Source organism: Bombina bombina, chromosome 7 (genome assembly GCF_027579735.1).
Source record: "Bombina bombina isolate aBomBom1 chromosome 7, aBomBom1.pri, whole genome shotgun sequence".
Taxonomy (NCBI): Eukaryota; Metazoa; Chordata; class Amphibia; order Anura; family Bombinatoridae; genus Bombina; species Bombina bombina.
The window spans coordinates 175,066,050-175,079,786 of NC_069505.1; the positions used below are offsets into that span (position 1 = coordinate 175,066,050).

Below are 13,737 nucleotides of genomic sequence, written 5' to 3' on the forward strand. Positions count from 1 at the left end.
ACGGACATCGTCCTGGCCTTTCTCAGATCGCACGGCTGGAAAGTGAACGTGGAAAAGAGTTCTCTATCCCCGTCAACAAGGGTTCCCTTCTTGGGAACAATTATAGACTCCTCAGAAATGAGGATTTTTCTAACAGAGGCCAGAAAGACAAAGCTTCTGGACTCTTGTCGAATACTTCATTCCGTTCCTCTTCCTTCCGTAGCTCAGTGCATGGAAGTGATCGGGTTGATGGTAGCGACAATGGACATAGTTCCTTTTGCGCGCATTCATCTAAGACCATTACAACTGTGCATGCTCAGTCAGTGGAATGGGGACTATACAGACTTGTCTCCAAAGATACAAGTAAATCAGAGGACCAGAGACTCACTCCGTTGGTGGCTGTCCCTGGACAACCTGTCACGAGGGATGACATTCCACAGACCAGAGTGGGTCATTGTCACGACCGACGCCAGTCTGATGGGCTGGGGCGCGGTCTGGGGATCCCTGAAAGCTCAGGGTCTTTGGTCTCGGGAAGAATCTCTTCTACCGATAAATATTCTGGAACTGAGAGCGATATTCAATGCTCTCAAGGCTTGGCCTCAGCTAGCGAGGACCAAGTTCATACGGTTTCAATCAGACAACATGACGACTGTTGCGTACATCAACCATCAGGGGGGAACAAGGAGTTCCCTAGCGATGGAAGAAGTGACCAAGATTATTCTATGGGCGGAGTCTCACTCCTGCCACCTGTCTGCTATCCACATCCCGGGAGTGGAAAATTGGGAAGCGGATTTTCTGAGTCGTCAGACATTGCATCCGGGGGAGTGGGAACTCCATCCGGAAATCTTTGCCCAAGTCACTCAACTTTGGGGCATTCCAGACATGGATCTGATGGCCTCTCGTCAGAACTTCAAAGTTCCTTGCTACGGGTCCAGATCCAGGGATCCCAAGGCGGCTCTAGTGGATGCACTAGTAGCACCTTGGACCTTCAAACTAGCTTATGTGTTCCCGCCGTTTCCTCTCATCCCCAGGCTGGTAGCCAGGATCAGTCAGGAGAGGGCGTCGGTGATCTTGATAGCTCCTGCGTGGCCACGCAGGACTTGGTATGCAGATCTGGTGAATATATCATCGGCTCCACCTTGGAAGCTACCTTTGAGACGAGACCTTCTTGTTCAGGGTCCGTTCGAACATCCGAATCTGGTTTCACTCCAGCTGACTGCTTGGAGATTGAACGCTTGATTTTATCGAAGCGAGGTTTCTCAGATTCTGTTATCGATACTCTTGTTCAGGCCAGAAAGCCTGTAACTAGAAAGATTTACCACAAAATTTGGAAAAAATATATCTGTTGGTGTGAATCTAAAGGATTCCCTTGGGACAAGGTTAAGATTCCTAGGATTCTATCCTTCCTTCAAGAAGGATTGGAAAAAGGATTATCGGCAAGTTCCCTGAAGGGACAGATTTCTGCCTTGTCGGTGTTACTTCACAAAAAACTGGCAGCTGTGCCAGATGTTCAAGCCTTTGTTCAGGCTCTGGTTAGAATCAAGCCTGTTTACAAACCTTTGACTCCTCCTTGGAGTCTCAATCTAGTTCTTTCAGTTCTTCAGGGGGTTCCGTTTGAACCCTTACATTCCGTTGATATTAAGTTATTATCTTGGAAAGTTTTGTTTTTAGTTGCAATTTCTTCTGCTAGAAGAGTTTCAGAATTATCTGCTCTGCAGTGTTCTCCTCCTTATCTGGTGTTCCATGCAGATAAGGTGGTTTTACGTACTAAACCTGGTTTTCTTCCAAAAGTTGTTTCTAACAAAAACATTAACCAGGAGATTATCGTACCTTCTCTGTGTCCGAAACCAGTTTCAAAGAAGGAACGCTTGTTGCACAATTTGGATGTTGTTCGCGCTCTAAAATTCTATTTAGATGCTACAAAGGATTTTAGACAAACATCTTCCCTGTTTGTTGTTTATTCAGGTAAAAGGAGAGGTCAAAAAGCAACTTCTACCTCTCTCTCTTTTTGGATTAAAAGCATCATCAGATTGGCTTACGAGACTGCCGGACGGCAGCCTCCCGAAAGAATCACGGCTCATTCCACTAGGGCTGTGGCTTCCACATGGGCCTTCAAGAACGAGGCTTCTGTTGATCAGATATGTAGGGCAGCGACTTGGTCTTCACTGCACACTTTTACCAAATTTTACAAGTTTGATACTTTTGCTTCTTCTGAGGCTATTTTTGGGAGAAAGGTTTTGCAAGCCGTGGTGCCTTCCATTTAGGTGACCTGATTTGCTCCCTCCCTTCATCCGTGTCCTAAAGCTTTGGTATTGGTTCCCACAAGTAAGGATGACGCCGTGGACCGGACACACCTATGTTGGAGAAAACAGAATTTATGTTTACCTGATAAATTTCTTTCTCCAACGGTGTGTCCGGTCCACGGCCCGCCCTGGTTTTTTAATCAGGTCTGATAATTTATTTTCTTTAACTACAGTCACCACGGTACCATATGGTTTCTCCTATGCTATTATTCCTCCTTAACGTCGGTCGAATGACTGGGGTAGGCGGAGCCTAGGAGGGATCATGTGACCAGCTTTGCTGGGCTCTTTGCCATTTCCTGTTGGGGAAGAGAATATCCCACAAGTAAGGATGACGCCGTGGACCGGACACACCGTTGGAGAAAGAAATTTATCAGGTAAACATAAATTCTGTTTTTGTCACTTTTTAAACAACTAATGAAACTTTAAAAAATACATCTACATGTTAGTTATGGACTAATCTTTTCTTTGAATGCATCATTCTATCTAGCATGTGTTTAGTGTTTAATGTCCCTTTAAGAGTTATATGGGCTAACGCCGGAACATAAAACTCTTAACTAAAGTGATAAAAAGTACACTAACACCCATAAACTACCTATTAACCCCTAAACCGAGCCCCCCCCCCCCACATTGCAAACACAATAAAATTATTTAACCCCTAATCTGCCGACCGGACATCGCCGCCACTATAATAAATGTATTAACCCCTAAACTGCCGCACTCCCGCCTCGTAAACACTAGTTAAATTTTTATTAACCCCTAATCTGACGTCCCTAACATCGCTGACACCTACATACATTTATTAACCCCTAATCTTCCACCCCCAACGTCGCCGCTACTATATTAAAGGTATTAACCCCTAAACCTAAGTCTAAACCTAACCCTACCCCCCCCCCCAATTTAAATATAATTTAAATTAAACGAAATAAATTTAACATAATTAAATAAATTAATCCTATTTAAAACTAAATACCGATAAAATAAACCCTAAGCTAGCTACAATATAAGTTACATTGTAGCTAGCTTAGGATTTATATTTATTTCACAGGCAACTTTGTATTTATTTTAACTAGGTACAATAGTTATTAAATAGTTATTAACTATTTAATAACTACCTAGCTAAAATAAGTACAAAATTACCTGTAAAATAAATCCTAACCTAAGTTACAATTACACCTAACACTACACTATCAATAAACTAATTACCTAAACTACCTACAATTAATTACAATTAAATTCAATAAACTAAATTACGGAAAAAAAAACACTAAATTACAGAAAATAAAAAAAGAATTACAAGAATTTTAAACTAATTACACCTAATCTAATCCCCCTAATAAAATAAAAAAGTCCACCAAAATAATATTTCCCTACCCTATACTAAATTACAAATTGCCCCAAAGTAATCAGCTGTAATACCAGCATTGGCTTAAAGGAGCGGTGGGAAAAAAAGGAGCGTTAGACCCTCAAGCCTTACCGACAAAAACTCGTAATCTAGCAGTTCGGTTTTTTTCTAGCGGCGATCTATACATGGGCCTTTGCTATAAGCGCTCTGAATGAAGTGCAGTGCTTTCCTCTCTTAGGGGAATATTAGGCTAGATTTACTAACAACACTTCTGGGCTTAACAATTTCCAAGTTATTTTATGGAAAGTATTTACTAAAGAATGTAGGAAAGCTTGTCTAGATTTAAAGGGACAGTTTAGACCCAATACATAATTTTGATTACTTATTGTTACATACCAGAGAAGCAACCTGCAACTGGTCCTACATCTAAAAGCTTGTAAGAAGTACATGAAACATTTAAATATTCATTGTTTGATAGAAGCCGAAAATGTCTGCCGAGCCCCGCCCACCTATTGCGTATATATCTTGGTATGTTAAGTTTCTCCATGTGCAATTTAAAATAGCTAACTGTAAAATATTAAATGTACACTGCTAACCTGTCGTACAAGAAAACAGCTAACTTGACAAGAAGAAACTTGTGGGCAGGGCTTGGCAGCCATTTGTAGCTGCTAACAAACAATGATTATTTAAAAGTTTCATGTACTTCTTACAAGCTTATAGATGTGGAACCTGTTGTAGGATGCTTGTCTGGTATGTAACAATAAGTAATAAAGTATTGGGTGTAGACTGTCCCTTTAACCTAGAACAAACATCAATAATACCCTTGTTTAACATTTTATAATACAAATAAAAAACTGAAGTTTTTTAAAGGTAGCAAACAAATGACAAAGTGATTGTAAACTTTAATCAATTAAAGCCCAGGATCAAAAAAATAATCTTAAAAACAGGGGCACTTTAATTTATTAAAGATTATAAAGACGCTTATTTTTTAAAATACCATTGCGTTATGGAAAACATCTTCTGCTTTCATATGGATGACAAATCCGGCTTCCTCTAATCGTTGCGTTTCCCCTTTGGCTTCCAGCTCGTGGGGCATGCAACGATTGGAGTAAGTCAGATTTGTTACAGATCTGTTAAAGAAAGCAGGAGATACGGGCAGAGGATCAGCGTTATGTTTACCATAATGCAGTGGTAAGTATTTTTAAAATGAAGTGTCTTTGTAAACTTTATTGAATTAAAGTGCCCCTGTTTTTAAGATTATTTTTTGATCCTGGGCTTTAATTCATTTAAGTTTACAATCACTTTAAGGGAAAGTTTAGGGGACATTGTAGAAAAAGTAGAATTTTTAATTTTAAACCATTTAATTCTTTTACTATGTGATTAACTCTTTTTAAAGAGTTACATTTGCACTCCTGGAACACCCCCATTCTGCTCCGTTTGAGGTTACTGCCAGTGATTGAAGCATACGTGTGTATGCCTGCTTCTCATTTCTTCACCAGCTGTATCCGCTTCTGAAGAGCACATCATTAACTGTGTATATAACCACTTTGTAGGGATTAAACTCTAGTAGAGGAGGGGAGTTTCTTTAAAAAGAACCTGATCTAATGAAATGATACAATTTATTTTTGCTCTAGAGTGTCCCTTTAAATGTCATCAATTTAGTTTCCAGGTCCTCAGAATGTGGTTTACCTCGTCTGTTGTCTGTGTTAAGTCCATACAGAGCGCTATCCCCTCACCATGTGGATCTGTATTGGTTTGTATTTATTTGAATAACTCTTATTGTGTTTTTTTTTTCTCATTATGTAGATAATTAAGCGAGCACGACAAAACCATTTATTTCAGCAATATAAAGAGAGCCAACCACAGCCACTTAACCTACTGAATGATGTTAAAATCGCATTAGAGGTATGCACATTTGATTAACTCTTTAAGGTCTTTGAGCAAGTTCCTGTCCGCATGTTGTGTGTACTTTATTTTACTTTTATTGAAAAGTAGTGGTCGGCTAAACCAACCGTAACTATAGTGCTCATTTAACATTCCTCTTCTCTGCCCAAAACTCTGTAATCCCAAACCTGAGAACTCTGTATTCACTTCATACTTGCTACCTGCTGCAGTAAGAAGAACTACGGCAAGTCAAATGTGCCAAAATAGGACAAAGTGTTTCAACTGTTATGTATTAAGTTCTGAAGTCTGTCTCATTGGTGCCTTTTTTTTTTATACATCAAATTGTTTCCTAGACACTATTATACAGAATAATAGAAAACATAAATTATTTGAATGCATCATTCTATCCATCATTTATTTAGAGATTAATGTCCCTTTAAAAAATGTATCATAAGGGTTACTGAAATGTTCGGTTGCAGTAAAGATGATCAGTATATGACTGTCTCTTTCTCTGTATATCTGTTAATCTACTCTTTTTCTTTCTATTTTAATTTCTCTCTATCAATATCTCTATATCTTTCTATTTTTATCTATTTCTCTATTGATCAACCTATTTTGTTATTGCTCTATCGCTCTCTATCTCTATTCAGCTATCAGTTACTGTCTCTTATTTTCTGTATATCTATTTGTATATCTATCTATCTGCCTGTCTATCTCTATTCATTTATCTCTGTCTAATTGTAAATCTAGCTGTGCAACAGTTCAGCACTAATGTGTTTATAAATGAAATCATTAGTAAGGTTTTTGTTCTCTTTTTCCTATTATATTGTTCCTCAATCATTCTAGCCATTTTCAGCAAAGGTAAAGGAGACAACAGACCCAGATAAAAAGCAGATGCTGGAAAAAATCCAGAATGCAGTGACCACCGCTATCCGTCCTCTTGAAGAAGCAATGGGTAAAACTGCAAATGTTCAGGAAGTGCAGACGAACACTCAGGTGAGTGTGGTCCTTACCCGACAGGCTTATCTGGTTGTGCGCTGTACAGGCTATATACATTTAGCTGCAGTAGTATACCTGGCACTGCTCTTAAACAGTGTTTACTTCTCTAAAGAGAATTACATGAGGCAGAAAAATCACCCCCCTCCCCCTCCACAAAAAAAGCATTTATAAAACTGCACTGACTGATATCTACATAACCATATAAAATATTTTAAAAAACATATGCTGGAGTTGGTATTGTATTTGTACATATCCAAATAATATATACACGCCACTTCCCTTTATGTACTAATATACTGCAATGCTAATAAAGTTTTAGTGAAATACAGTTTACTCTAAAGACAAGCAAGTGTAGGGATGATGTAATTATTGTAGCAAGTGTGAATAATTCAATTATATAAGGCAAGATACGTATAGCTCAGTCTCCATAATCACCAATGTTATTTAGTTGAATATCTAAGTATTTACATAGATGTTATTTCTGCATGTGTTTGTTCCTTATAAGCGTAAGCCTTCACTAGTATTTTTTTTATATTTTCTATCTGGAATCACAGAGAGAGCCTTACTTTAATATATTGCAAAGTATCTCGTATAATAACTATATCATAATCACATGCTGTTTATTGTTCTCTTATCAGCAATGTCAGAAATAATTACAATTTTCTTTATAAACTTTTTGTGACATCCTAAATGTTTTTAAACATTGTGTGGACAGTGTTGGTTCATTTTTATTTTTTTCTGTGTCTATAGAAATCCTAGCACCCACTTATTAAAGGGATACGAAACAGTGCTCCTTTTGTTTAAACAAAGTTAAATTAAAGTAAACATAAAAAACAGATTGTGTTAAAAACAGCAAACAACGTATTTTGTTTCTCCAACATTGGTGTGTCCGGTCCACGGCGACATCCTTACTTGTGGGAATATCTCTTCCCCAACAGGAAATGGCAAATAGTCCCACCAAAGCTGGCCATATAGTCCCTCCTAGGCTCCGCCCACCCCAGTCATTCTCAGGCAACATCTCCACGGAGATGGTTAAAAGTATGTGGTGTTTAAATTGAGTTTTTTTTTTTTTTATTCTACTATCAAGAGTTTGTTATTTTAAAATAGTGCTGGTATGTACTATTTACTCTGAAACAGAAAAGGATGAAGATTTCTGTTTGTGAGAGGAAGATGATTTTAGCAGACAGTAACTAAAATCGATTGCTGTTTCCACATAGGACTGTTGAGATGAAGTAACTTCAGTTGGGGGAAACAGTTAGCAGACTTTTCTGCTTAAGGTATGACTAGCCATATTTCTAACAAGACTGTGTAATGCTGGAAGGCTGTCATTTCCCCTCATGGGGACCGGTAAGCCATTTTCTTAGTTTCAAACAGAATAAAGGGCTTAATATGGGCGATAAAACTGGTAGACACTTTTATGGGCTAAATCGATTGCTTTATTTGGACATTTTATACATGTTTATGCTGATAATTCACACTTATAAACTTGGGGAACGTTTTTTAACGTCAGGCACTATGTTAGACACCTTTTCCAGTCAGGAAGGGCTTTCCCAGTTATAGGCTGAGCCTCATTTTCGCGCCATTACTGCGCAGTTGTTTTTGAGAGCAAGACATGCAGATGCATGTGTGAGGACCTGAAAGTGCTTGGAAAAGTTTCTAGAAGGCGTCATTTGGTATCGTATTCCCCTCTGGGCTTGGTTAGGTCACAGCAAAGGCTGTAGCTGGGACTGTATAGGGGTTAAATTTGTAAACGGCTCCGGTTCCGTTATTTTAAGGGTTAAAGCTCTGAAAATTGGTATGCAATACTTTTAATGCTTTAAGACACTGTGGTGAAAATTTGGTAAATTTTGAACGATTCCTTCATACTTTTTCACATATTCAGTAATAAAGTGTGCTCTGTTTAAAATTTAAAGAGACAGTAACGGTTTTGTTTTAAAACGGTTTTTGTGCTTTATTGACAAGTTCAAGCCTGTTTAACATGTCTGTGCCTTCGGATAAGCTATGTTCTATATGTATGAAAGCCAATGTGTCTCCCCATTCAAAATTGTGTGATAATTGTGCCATAGCGTCCAAACAAAGTAAGGACAGTACTGCCACAGATAATGAAATTGCCCAAGATGATTCCTCAGATGAGGGGAGTAGACATGATACTACATCATCTCCTACTGTGTCTACACCAGTTTTGCCCACGCAGGAGGCCCCTAGTACATCTAGCGCGCCAATGCTTATTACCATGCAACAATTGACGGCTGTAATGGATAACTCCATAGCAAATATTTTATCCAAAATGCCTGCATATCAGAGAAAGCGCGATTGCTCTGTTTTAAACACTGAAGAGCAGGAGGGCGCTGATGATAATTGTTCTGTCATACCCTCACACCAATCTGAAGTGGCCATGAGGGAGGTTTTGTCAGATGGGGAAATTTCAGATTCAGGAAAAATTTCTCAACAAGCTGAACCTGATGTTGTGACATTTAAATTTAAATTAGAACATCTCCGCGCACTGCTTAAGGAGGTGTTATCTACTCTGGATGATTGTGACAACTTGGTCATTCCAGAGAAATTATGCAAAATGGACAAGTTTCTAGAGGTTCCGGTGCACCCCAACGCTTTTCCTATACCCAAGCGGGTGGCGGACATAGTGAATAAGGAGTGGGAGAAGCCCGGCATACCTTTTGTTCCCCCCCCCCCCTATATTTAAGAAATTATTTCCTATGGTCGACCCCAGAAAGGACTTATGGCAGACAGTTCCTAAGGTCGAGGGCGCAGTTTCTACTCTAAACAAGCGAACTACTATTCCTATCGAGAATAGTTGTGCTTTCAAAGATCCTATGGATAAAAAATTGGAAGGTTTGCTTAAAAAGATTTTTATACAGCAAGGTTACCTTCTACAACCCATTTCGTGCATTGTTCCTGTCACTACAGCAGCGTGGTTCTGGTTCGAAGAACTAGAAAAGTCGCTCAGTAGAGAGACTCCATATGAGGAGGTTATGGACAGAGTTCACGCACTTAAGTTGGCTAACTCTTTTATTCTAGATGCCGCTTTGCAATTACCTAGATTAGCTGCGAAAAATTCAGGGTTTGCAATTGTGGCGCGCAGAGCGCTTTGGCTGAAGTCTTGGTCAGCGGATGTATCATCCAAGACAAAATTGCTTAACATCCCTTTCAAAGGTAAAACTCTCTTTGGGCCAGAATTGAAAGAGATTATCTCAGACATCACTGGGGGAAAGGGCCACGCCCTTCCACAAGATAGGCCTTTCAAGGCCAAGAATAAGTCTAATTTTCGTTCCTTTCGCAATTTCAGGAACGGACCGGCCTCTAGTTCTGCATCCTCTAAGCAAGAGGGTAATGCCTCACAGCCCAAACCAGCCTGGAAACCTATGCAAGGCTGGAACAAGGGTAAGCAGGCCAAGAAGCCTGCTGCTGCTAACAAAACAGCATGAAGGAGTAGCCCCCAATCCGGGACCGGATCTAGTAGGGGGCAGACTCTCTCTCTTTGCTCAGGCTTGGGCAAGAGATGTTCAGGATCCCTGGGCACTAGAAATAGTTTCTCAGGGTTATCTTCTGGAATTCAGGGAACTACCCCCAAGGGGAAGGTTCCACATGTCTCACTTATCCTTAAACCAAATAAAGAGACAGGCGTTCTTACATTGTGTAGAAGACCTGTTAAAGATGGGAGTGATACACCCTGTTCCAATGACGGAACAAGGAATGGGATTTTACTCAAATCTGTTTGTAGTTCCCAAAAAAGAGGGAACCTTCAGACCAATTCTGGATTTAAAGATCCTAAACAAATTTCTCAGGGTACCATCGTTCAAAATGGAAACCATTCGAACGATTCTGCCCACTATCCAGGAAGGTCAATTTATGACTACCGTGGATCTAAAGGATGCGTACCATATTCCTATCCAAAAAGAACATCATCAGTTCCTAAGGTTCGCCTTTTTGGATAGACATTACCAGTTGTGGCCCTCCCATTCGGATTAGCCACTGCTCCAAGGATTTTCACAAAGGTACTCGGTCCCTTCTAGCGGTTCTAAGATCGAGGGGCATTGCAGTAGTACCGTACTTGGACGACATTCTAATACAAGCGTCGTCCCTTTCAAAAGCAAAGGCTCATACAGACATCGTTCTGGCCTTTCTCAGATCTCACGGATGGAAGGTGAACATAGAAAAAAGTTCTCTGTCTCCGTCAACAAGAGTTCCCTTCTTGGGAACAATAATAGATTCCTTAGAAATGAGGATTTTTCTGACAGATGTCAGAAAGTCAAAACTTCTAAGCGCTTGTCAAGTTCTTCACTCTGTTCCTCGTCCTTCCATAGCTCAGTGCATGGAAGTAGTAGGGTTGATGGTTGCAGCAATGGACATAGTTCCTTTTGCACGAATTCATCTAAGAACATTACAACTGTGCATGCTCAAACAGTGGAATGGGGACTATACAGACTTGTCTCCAGTGATCCAAGTAGATCAGAAGACCAGAGATTCACTCCGTTGGTGGCTGCCCCTGGACCATCTATCACAGGGAATGAGCTTCCGCAGACCAGAGTGGGTCATTGTCACGACCGACGCCAGTCTAGTGGGCTGGGGCGCGGTCTGGGAATCCCTGAAAGCTCATGGACTATGGTCTCGGGAAGAGTCTCTTCTCCCGATAAACATTCTGGAACTAAGAGCGATATTCAATGCTCTCAGGGCTTGGCCTCAGCTTGCAAAGGCCAGATTCATAAGATTCCAATCAGACAACATGACGACAGTTGCGTATATCAATCATCAGGGGGGGAACAAGGAGTTCCCTAGCGATGAAAGAAGTGACCAAAATAATACAATGGGCGGAGGATCACTCCTGCCATCTATCTGCGATCCACATCCCAGGTGTGGAAAACTGGGAAGCGGATTATCTGAGTCGTCAGACATTCCATCCGGGGGAGTGGGAACTCCACCCGGAGATTTTTGCCCAGTTGACTCAATTATAGGGCATTCCAGACATGGATCTGATGGCGTCTCGTCAGAACTTCAAGGTTCCTTGCTACGGGTCCAGATCCAGGGATCCCAAGGCGACTCTAGTGGATGCACTAGTAGCGCCTTGGACCTTCAACCTAGCTTATGTGTTCCCACCGTTTCCTCTCATTCCCAGGCTGGTAGCCAGGATCAAACAGGAGAGGGTCTCGGTGATCTTGATAGCTCCTGCGTGGCTACGCAGGACTTGGTATGCAGACCTGTTGAATATGTCATCGGTTCCACCATGGAAGCTACCTTTGAGACAGGACCTTCTTGTTCAGGGTCCATTCGAACATCCAAATCTGGTCTCCCTCCAGCTGACGGCTTGGAGATTGAACGCTTGATTCTATCAAAGCGTGGGTTTTCAGATTCGGTGATTGATACTCTGGTTCAGGCCAGAAAACCGGTAACTAGAAAGATTTACCATAAAATATGGAAAAGATATATCTGCTGGTGTAAATCCAAGGGATTCCCTTGGAATAAGGTAAAAATTCCTAAGATTCTTTCCTTTCTGCAAGAAGGTTTGGATAAAGGATTATCTGCGAGTTCTCTAAAGGGACAGATTTCTGCTTTATCTGTCTTACTACACAAACGACTGGCAGCTATGCCAGATGTTCAAGCATTTGTTCAGGCTCTGGTTAGGATCAAGCCTGTTTACAGACCTTTGACTCCTCCCTGGAGTTTAAATCTAGTTCTTTCAGTTCTTCAAGGGGTTCCGTTTGAACCTCTACATTCCATAGATATTAAGTTGTTATCTTGGAAAGTTTTGTTTTTGGTTGCTATTTCTTCTGCTAGAAGAGTTTCAGAGTTATCTGCTCTGCAGTGTTCTCCGCCCTATCTGGTGTTCCATGCTGATAAGGTGGTTTTGCGTACTAAGCCTGGTTTTCTTCCAAAGGTTGTTTCTAACAAAAATATTAACCAGGAGATAGTTGTACCTTCTTTGTGTCCGAATCCAGTTTCAAAGAAGGAACGTTTGTTACACAATTTGGACGTAGTCCGTGCTCTAAAATTCTATTTAGAAGCTACAAAAGATTTCAGACAAACATCTTCTCTGTTTGTCGTCTATTCTGGTAAAAGGAGAGGTCAAAAAGCGACTTCTACCTCTCTTTCCTTTTGGCTTAAAAGCATCATCCGATTGGCTTACGAGACTGCCGGACGGCAGCCTCCTGAAAGAATCACAGCTCACTCCACTAGGGCTGTGGCTTCCACATGGGCCTTCAAGAACGAGGCTTCTGTTGATCAGATATGTAAGGCAGCGACTTGGTCTTCACTGCACACTTTTGCCAAATTTTACAAATTTGATACTTTTGCTTCATCGGAGGCTATTTTTGGGAGAAAGGTTTTGCAAGCCGTGGTGCCTTCCGTTTGGGTAACCTGATTTGCTCCCTCCCTTCATCCGTGTCCTAAAGCTTTGGTATTGGTTCCCACAAGTAAGGATGACGCCGTGGACCGGACACACCAATGTTGGAGAAAACAGAATTTATGCTTACCTGATAAATTACTTTCTCCAACGGTGTGTCCGGTCCACGGCCCGCCCTGGTTTTTTAATCAGGTCTGATGAATTATTTTCTCTAACTACAGTCACCACGGTACCATATGGTTTCTCCTATATTTTTCCTCCTGTCCGTCGGTCGAATGACTGGGGTGGGCGGAGCCTAGGAGGGACTATATGGCCAGCTTTGCTGGGACTCTTTGCCATTTCCTGTTGGGGAAGAGATATTCCCACAAGTAAGGATGACGCCGTGGACCGGACACACCGTTGGAGAAAGTAATTTATCAGGTAAGCATAAATTCTGTTTCTTCTGTTAAGTGTGATCAGTCCACGGGTCATCATTACTTCTGGGATATTAACTGCTCCCCTACAGGAAGTGCAAGAGGATTCACCCAGCAGAGCTGCATATAGCTCCTCCCCTCTACGTCACTCCCAGTCATTCTCTTGCACCCAACGACTAGATAGGATGTGTGAGAGGACTATGGTGATTATACTTAGTTTTATATCTTCAATCAAAAGTTTGTTATTTTAAAATAGCACCGGAGTGTGTTATTACCTCTCTGGCAGAGTTTGAGGAAGAATCTACCAGAGTTTTGCTATGATTTTAGCCGGAGTAGTTAAGATCATATTGCTGTTCTCGGCCATCTGAGGAGTGAGGTAAACTTCAGATCAGGGGACAGCGGGCAGATGAATCTGCATAGAGGTATGTAGCAGTTTTTATTTTCTGACAATGGAATTGATGA

General features: G+C 40.9%; 1 protein-coding gene across 1 annotated transcript in view; it reads left to right on the top strand.

The window, feature by feature from the left end:
* CARS1 (cysteinyl-tRNA synthetase 1) overlaps window positions 1–13,737 on the top strand; it is a 163,495-nt gene that overhangs the window by 15,489 nt on the left and 134,269 nt on the right. Inside the window, 2 exon segments of the mRNA XM_053720430.1 lie at window positions 5,431–5,529; window positions 6,355–6,504. Coding sequence (XP_053576405.1) covers window positions 5,431–5,529; window positions 6,355–6,504 — 249 coding nt within the window.